The 8,331-nt window shown below is 38.3% G+C and overlaps 1 protein-coding gene across 1 annotated transcript; it reads right to left on the bottom strand.

Moving 5' to 3' along the window:
• Positions 1 to 200: 200 nt before the first annotated feature.
• Positions 201 to 926, bottom strand: LOC108977493. The gene has a single exon (XM_018947200.1). The coding sequence runs from the start codon at positions 906 to 908 to the stop codon at positions 669 to 671; it is 240 nt and encodes a 79-aa protein (XP_018802745.1). The 5' UTR covers positions 909 to 926; the 3' UTR covers positions 201 to 668.
• Between the last annotated feature and the right edge of the window lie 7,405 nt (positions 927 to 8,331).

The following is an 8,331-nucleotide window of genomic DNA, read 5'->3' as shown; positions in this document are numbered from 1 at the left end:
TATTCATATAACTATATGTAGGCTGGCTAAATAGGAAAACTTGGTTACCGACAGTAGGAATATATATGTATATATGTATATACGAGTACAAGTTACAAGTTTATTTATTTATTGTCTTTAATATTGTAAGTCAACGTGTAAAATTGGCTATTAAACTATTTCCAGTATTTACTTTGCCTATATACATGTGCATATGTATGTTTATATAAATATATATTTCTGTTATATACTGTTTAAATACATCAACATATTGCATACTTTTATTGAAAAACGTTATATGCATATAAACACACACACATGTAGGTGTGTGCTTTTGCGGCTGTTTGTCATTAATTTCGTAGTTTTCGCTTTAGCTTTTGAAATAAATTCGCTAATATTGGCAATTTCAACACAACATACATACTTTTATAAATATTATGCATGTAAGTATGTATGGGTCACTTCCATTCAGCGAGAAATTGCTTACAATATTAAGCCGAGAAAAAAATTGGGCGAGCGTGAGCAACAAATATTAAAATAAATAATTACAAAACTAATAAATTACAGGCTAAATCATACACATATACATATATATATAAATAGTATATACATATACATATGTACTAAATCATTTTTCAGTTCTTCCAATTCATAGAAAAAATTTAATATATGTAGAATTTGGCGACCTCTCATGCGGCGGCCAACTTTCTTCTGCGCCGACAGCTGGAAGTCTCCTCGCGGCCGGGCACACGCAGCCACAGAGCGCCATCCGCCGCCGCGGCCACACCGCCCAATGCGACTTCGGCGACGCGCTTTTTAACCGCAGGCGCGTGATTTTCGTTGGCGCTGTTGCTGGCGGCGGTAGCGGAGGTGGCATTGAAGCTGGCTGCTGTGGCCTCAGTCAAGTTGCAGTGCATCGCAGTTGGCATACGTGGCCTGTGTGTTGCACTGCAAACGCGTGTACGTTTGTGTATATTTGCTGGCGGATACGTTTGTGCGGTTATATATGGGTGTGTATGTGTGTGAGCGCGCGTTTGGCTGCCACACGCTTTCACATCGCTGACAAAAACGCAATCAGACAAAATATATGCTTGCTGCCAGCAATTTTGCTATAATTGTTGTTGTTTTTGCTTTTGCATGCATGTAAGTTAAGGCAACAGTGGTGAAAATTCCGCTAACTTGCGTAGCTCACTCGGCACCTCGTCCCTACACGACGACGGCCGTTCAGTACTGGCCCGTGGGATCGAGATAGGCGCTCGCCTGTTGTTGGCCGTAGCGTCGTGTGGCGGAGGCGGATGTGTTTGAGGCAGAGGATTTGGTGGGCGAAGCCGGGCTACCAGCGCTAGTGGGCGGTCGCAAATAGGTGCCAGTTGGATCGAGTATGAGCATGTTGGCTAATTGAATTTTCACTTGGAGTTTGGCAATAGTTTAAATGCAACAAAAAGTGCTTGTTTGCAAGTTGTGGAAATGTTTCCGCAAAATTTCGACCAAACCGCGAAATTAGTAGGTGCCGGTGGGGTCCAAAGTGATATCCATGTTTGTCAAAGTTTTAGTGAGAATTATTTAAAAGAACGTTAATTGAAGCTTCGAGCAAATTTTTAGCGTGTTGAAATTTTTAAAAAATATTTCAAAACTTTTTCCAAAATTTTTCAAAAAATATTTTTTGTGTTTAGATTTGTCTTTTTGAAAATATGTCGTAATTTAATTTTTTTGCTTTATTTTAATTTTTCAAAACTTTTTTCAAAAATTACAAATTTTTTTTTAATTAATTTTTTTTTTCAGAACTTTTTTCAACTCTTTTTAACGATTTTCAGTTGTTTCGCACAATTTCTAATTTTCTTAGTTTTTCTTGTTCTTTCAACTGTCTGCAAACTAATTTGCCTTAATATTGACCAGTGGGATCTAGATAACCTGCCATTGTGATAAACTGTTTTAAATAATTATGTAAAGTTACAACAACTACAAAGTTATCTACGTACAATACGCTTGTTAACTTGCTTACTTAGCTACCTTATCGCCGCTTATCTGCTGCCTTTGTCCGCGCGTGTTAGTCAAAACAGCTGATTGTTGATCGTGTCTGCGAACTTGTCTGCTGACGTCGTTCTAACGCTGCTCCTTTTGTCTTGCCGCTAAGCGCTTAAGCTTGTTTGCTGCTGCTGCTTATACCTTGCTTTTGGCTGTTTGCTGCTCAGTATTGGCCAGTGGGATCCAAGTATTGAGCCATTGTGTCAAATAGTTTTAATGAAATATTTATATTTGAAATATTTATATGATGACCGTATCGGTTTTTTTCGTGCGCGCTGCGCTTCTTGCTTTTAGTGAGTTCTTTTTCAGCTTCTCCGTTTATTTTGGGAGTTTGGTTAATTTTTTTTGTTTGCGTTTGTCGCTTTGTCGCCGGGCCTCGTGTTTTAAGTTTTTGTTTTATTATCACAAAACAAGACACCAAAAAAAATTTTTGTTCAGCCGAAATAGCAACAAATAACGCGAGTGTGTGTTTGAATGGCGCTGCTGCTCGTTGCTTATGTCGTGGTGGAGCTCGTTATGGACCTGCTAGTTCGGTTCTATGCCGCCGTAGTACTTCTACGCCACACGTTCATCTAGCTCCAGAGCTATCTATGTTTAACAGCGCTTTGTAAGTTTTTGTGTTTGCGAACGTCGCACTGCCGTCGTATGTGTTGGCTGGTGGTATGAGCGTGTGTGTTTGTGGTTTGTTTAAAGAAGTCACTGACACTTAAAATTCATTAAATCCTCTGGATTTTGGTCTTTTGTTTATAAATATTTTTAAAACTTTTTGTCTTTTTTTTGTTTGATTTCCGAATCTCAAAGCAAATGTCTTTGTAAGATTCTTTCGTTGAAGTTGTGCAAGGATGCTTCAACTATGACACTTTTCACGTTTGTTTTTAGTACTTTTTGATTTTTAACTTTTTTTTTTTTCAAAAAATGTTCTGCTCAATTTTCAGTTGTATGTTTAGGGAAATCTCTTTTATAATTTCAAATATTAAGTATCAACTCTTCGCACGTCTTTCGCTTTATCACACAGTAAAAAATGCGTTACTATAATAACTTATAACACTCAAGTGATCTGGACTCGTCGAGCGGTGTCGAACTTATGTTGTGATTTTCGTCAAGTCGTAAGCTTAAATTCTCCGCGCTCCCAAAAAGGTTTCGTGCAATTTTCTGCCGTCAGCGCTGACGTCGCCGCTTGTCGCACAATCAACCGCAATCACCGCTCACCAATACCAATTGGATTGGCTAGTGCGCACTGCGCTCATATGTGGAGAATTGCGAGTGAACGAGAGAGCGCCAAAGAAAAGCAAAAGCCAAAAGGCAAATTTCGTGTGACTGTGCGCGTGCGAAGGTGTACAATCTGCACGTCTCCATAGGCAGTGTACTGCGCATGTATGTGATGCAGAGTGTACAAAAGAGTCGGGTTACGTTAACGGCTGCTGCAACGTGCCCTCGGCGCTGCATGATCTTCACGCACGTACGACCGGCCGGCTCCAGGTGAGCGAGATGCCGGCACTCTTATCACTGCAAGCGTGCGAGTCTGGCTTAGGTCTGCGTCAGCTTCACTGCATATTTTCACACCATCTCTTTCACTCTCTTGCCGGCTAACTCGATGCCACTCTCTTAGTCCGCCGCTGGCCGCATTAGTTGGCTAGAATGAGAGCGTTGTATCGGAATGTGTCTGTATCGGATCGTGATTCTGCTGCATCAATCTTTTCTATGTGGAAGTGTGTGTGTGTAACACTCGGCTCTGCCATTGCAAGCGTTCTGCTATGTGCGCGTGGGCCGTTTCAGCAGCAGTTGGCTCCGCTCTGCTCGCAATTGAATTATGCTTGTTTTATTGCATTTATTAGTGTTGTTGTTCGACTGCATGTCGTCTTTGTTCACTCATAATTTTGTCGCTGTGTTTGTGTAGAAATCTATTTTTTTAGTCTCGTGTGCGCGTGTGTTTGTGCGCAAGACCAGACTTCGTTCGCGGTCTTGATCTCAGCCACGGTCTCAGTTTCATTCAGAAACAGCTGTTTATGCCATTGTCGCTGCCCCGACGCTTGTTATAACATACCTGTGTTTTGCGATTTCGTTTGTTTTTTTGGCATTTGAGGATTGTATCCATTCAGGTAGCCACCGAAATTTCATTGTTGGTTCTAAGTCACCGCATTTCTTATTGGTTAATTGGGTACAAAGAGCTCTCATTTTGATTTGTTCTTTTTTCGTTTGCCTTGCATTTGCCTATTCACATTTGTAGGTGTTTCTATGTGTGTGTTGAGTTAATTCGGCGATCCTTTTTTAAGAATTATTCGTTCTGCTGTTAGCATTTGAAGGAGACCATATACGAGCCTACGTATGGCTCCACCCATTATTTTATACTTTCATAATATTTTATATTTAATTCAAAATCTTTAGAGTAGTTGGTTGTCTTCAACGAAATTTCTTGTGTCTTATTAATCAAGGACTCAATTTGTTCAAGGCAATGCCCATAATTTATACTCAAATTGCTTTCAGTTTTAAAATATGTTTTTCGAATAAATATATGAATTTGAAGAATTGAAGATTAAATGTTAAAAACAAGAAAAACTCTTGAACCGAAGCTGTATAACCATTCACAAATACAATAAAATCCGATTAGTGCAGTAATGCATGCCACATTATGATAGATTAGATATATTGCTAAATAAAAAGGCTTAACTTACAAAAATGGTCAAAAATCGTTCAGTAAGGCTTTTTCAAAATTTCTAGTCTGGTCTCGGACATAATGCATGTCGAATTTCGCGAAAATATCTCCGCAAATGAATCATGTCATACACTGGGAAAATAGGCGAGCGCGAATGACAAGGACACCTTCTTCACGTCTAATGAACTATTCAACTCCATCTTAGCTTTTAACTTCACTGCATACAAATCATACATCAATTAAGGTGTCAGCATAAAATTTTGCACAAACTGTGTCTTCAAGGTACTTAATTTCACTCCCAAAACTTGTTCAAATCGGTCTTTAACTTTTCAAGGACCCATATACCAAATATGTGGACACCAGTGCATATGGTTGACAGGACTTCCATGGCTTCAACGATCACTCGACCGCTTTTGGTTGGCTTTATATCGTATATATCGGTCAATATCTAATATACATTAGCCAAACTAAAAGAAGTTATAATATACCTGTATCATATATGCATTACCAAGAATAGGTGTTAACGATCCAGCTTTCAAATACTACTAATAGTGGTTGTCATTAGTCCAGAATGGAATCAGGATTTCCCATTCTTTGAATGATATTTTCCTCATATACCTCATCAATTAAAATTGCCTTTGTTCGATTTTATATCAAACTTTATTTATTTCAATATTTATATTTCGGGCAGGACTCACTTTGATTACTTTCTATCTGACGTGATACCACTATAGAATAATGTTTATACTTTATTCTTAACCTTTGGCTTTGTTTTTAATTACTTAGTAGTATGAGACATATTTTGAAATAATGCAAAATGATCTACATAACTCGTTACTTTTCCAGGTTGGGGCAATAACTTGTAAACTAAGTGTGTGAAGAATTTGAAGATGACCTTACACTTCATTTCTATTATTGGTAAGTAGCTCTGCAAATAATTTCGTCATCGAAATCGTTTATTAATACAAGTCCTTATGCGAATTTTATTCTCTTTGATTGGATTTGATTTTTTGGATGTAATGTAAGAATATTGTTGCCTTAATTTTGATTAACCAATTATTTCTTTTTAAATTATTATCTAAAAATACATGATTCTGATTTATTGTTTATTTTGTTTAAAGGAATGTCGAAACAAAGCCTGACTGCAGTAATGCAATCATTATGAATTTTGACGTTAACAGCATCCAGCTTGTTGGCGTCATAAATGGCCTCATTCAATTAAGTTAATGATTTGAATATTGCGCTCCATAGAAGATATTTGGTGTGATTTGGCTCCAAGCCTGGCTTTCGCAGTGTTAATATCTAAATGTTTTGACATTCTCAGTACAGGCAATACCTTCAAAAAGTAATATTACTTACCCAAGCCCAACATTTTAACACTTTGCCGTACATTAGCTTTTAAAATATCCAAATATACAAACTTATCCATAGTGGGTTCAATAATTTCGAACCAACGCCACCGCCTACCAAACACGCTCTCATCATTACTCCTCCAGCACCATGTGTGACCATGGGCAACAAATTTCATTTATTGAGCGCTGTTCCCGTTTTCCTCCAAACAATTTTCCGCATTTCGATGCCGAAGATACGAAATTTCATTCAGAACTCTGGTGGCATGTTGGTGTACTTATTTGCTAAACGTTTTAATCGGCTTTGCAAGGGAACGTATGTTTTTTTTTTTCGGGCGACACGCCCATTTTAACCGATTTTTTCAAAATTCTTCTTCAGTGGGATTTGTCTTAATAAAAGGCACAATACTTCACGCTTCCTTGTTAGTTAGCTTGGAAGGTCCGCCAGATCTTTGTTTGAAAGTTAAGTTCCAACAGATGTCCAAGCTTTTCCAATAGTTCTTGCGATTTGCCGATAATTTTGATCTCCCCTAAGCAGATTTATAATAATTTGTCTTTCGACGTTAGTTTCTTTCGTTTTGAAATCATGATGAATATAAAGGGCTTTTTTTTTCAAAACAGCAAACGACGCCATATTTTTTCCACTCTTTTGACATTTCTCTTCAGTAAGATTTTCCATTTCATCAAGGAAATCTTTCCACACAATAACAAAAAGATTCAAAATTATTAAAATTTACTAAAGAAATTCGGAGTCAGTGTTGAGCGTCAGGTCAATTGAGCGTGTAGTCGAAAACTTTGAATCCACAAGCACAGTCAAAAATGTTCCGTGCCAGACTCGTCGTATGTTCATGAATTGGGTCAGCGCCGATTAATGAACTTCCTCCGAATATAAAACATGAATTTGCAGCAGTATCGGACGATTGACTTTTGTTTGAAAATCGTCGAAAATTGGGTTCAACGTTGGATTTCTGCCGGCATGCCCGCCGTGGTCATGCAGAATAAATCGAGTTCCATACATAATGGCATCGAATGTACTTTCACAGGAATTTCATTGATATTCCAAAAAACTCGTTAAGAAACAGTGAAAATCTATAATATTTATATTATATAAGAATGAATTGACAAACGCTCTAATTTAAATTTGGTTTATTCTTCTTTTATAAATTCTGTGAGATAAATGTTTAATGTTTAAAGGAGCATAGACTTATGATGCCTAGTGCAAATCTTCTCAATCTACGCACACAACTTATACCAGCTGCCTCTTCGACTCACCACTATTCGCTAGTTCGCCGTGTCGAGAACAATTTCATTGAATTTTTTGCAATAAGACATAAGTACTTCTAAATATTATACCGCTTAACGGTAACTGATATTATCTTATACGAAACCGTTCACCTTTATTATCAAAATATTACGTCGACTGGTTGTAAACAAATACAAAATAAATACATGTGCCAACGCACGTTTTTCTATGTATGTGTGAGCGCCTGTCAAGAAATCAAAAGTGAATCTTTGTGCGCATAAAAATCGAAAACAGAACACAAACGCGCTCGAATTACAAAGCAAATTAAAAAATTCGAAATAAAAAAGCGAAATTGGAAAAGGTAATATAACAGCAGTGCCTAAACGCGCAAACGCCTAAACGCCGGTGCTAAAACAGCCGCAGCCGCGCAAAGTAACGCGGCCAGAGCAGTTGTTTCAATAAAACAGAAGTCGCGGCGAATTTCACAATTGGCTCCAAAACAAGCCAAACAAAGACACTTGTACTAAAACAAAAACAGAAACAGAAAAACAACAGTAGCTGACAATAATTGCAAGAATTTGTTAAATACGTACGAAACGCACGCACATATAAATACACAAATATTTGTGCATGTTTGCTTAGTGCCAAGCGCGAATAGCGCGTGCCAACAACAAGAAAAACAGCAACAGCAGATGAAGGAAGTGGAAAATTATACAAAATAGATGCCGAGGAATGGCGCAGTGGAATGAAATTAAGGATATCAAATTATAATGAGGAAGTGACGGTTGCGCAACGGCGCAGCGGCCAGAGGCGCGCATGAAATCGAAAATCGGCATTTTGTTTGGGGAAAATGCAGATTGGCGCTGCGTCATGCCGCTGCGGTTGGTTTTCGCTTTCAGCTTCCGGCGCGGCATGGCTCAGCGCTTGCCCCGCCAACGGTAGCCTGTGCGTGCAACAGACGGTGAAGTGGCTGCCACGAAAAATGTTATGCAAATAAAAGTATGCTTGCGTAGACAAATCATTTGAGGGTGCGGGCAATAAATGCAAAGTCATCGATAAATTAACAACGCTATTAAAATTAC

The sequence above is a fragment of the Bactrocera latifrons genome, unplaced genomic scaffold, assembly GCF_001853355.1.
Source record: "Bactrocera latifrons isolate USDA-ARS-PBARC rearing strain unplaced genomic scaffold, ASM185335v1 scaffold_90, whole genome shotgun sequence".
Classification (NCBI taxonomy): domain Eukaryota; kingdom Metazoa; phylum Arthropoda; class Insecta; order Diptera; family Tephritidae; genus Bactrocera; species Bactrocera latifrons.
The sequence above is the reverse complement of the archived record's forward strand: the minus strand, read 5'-3'. Positions and strand labels throughout refer to the sequence as shown.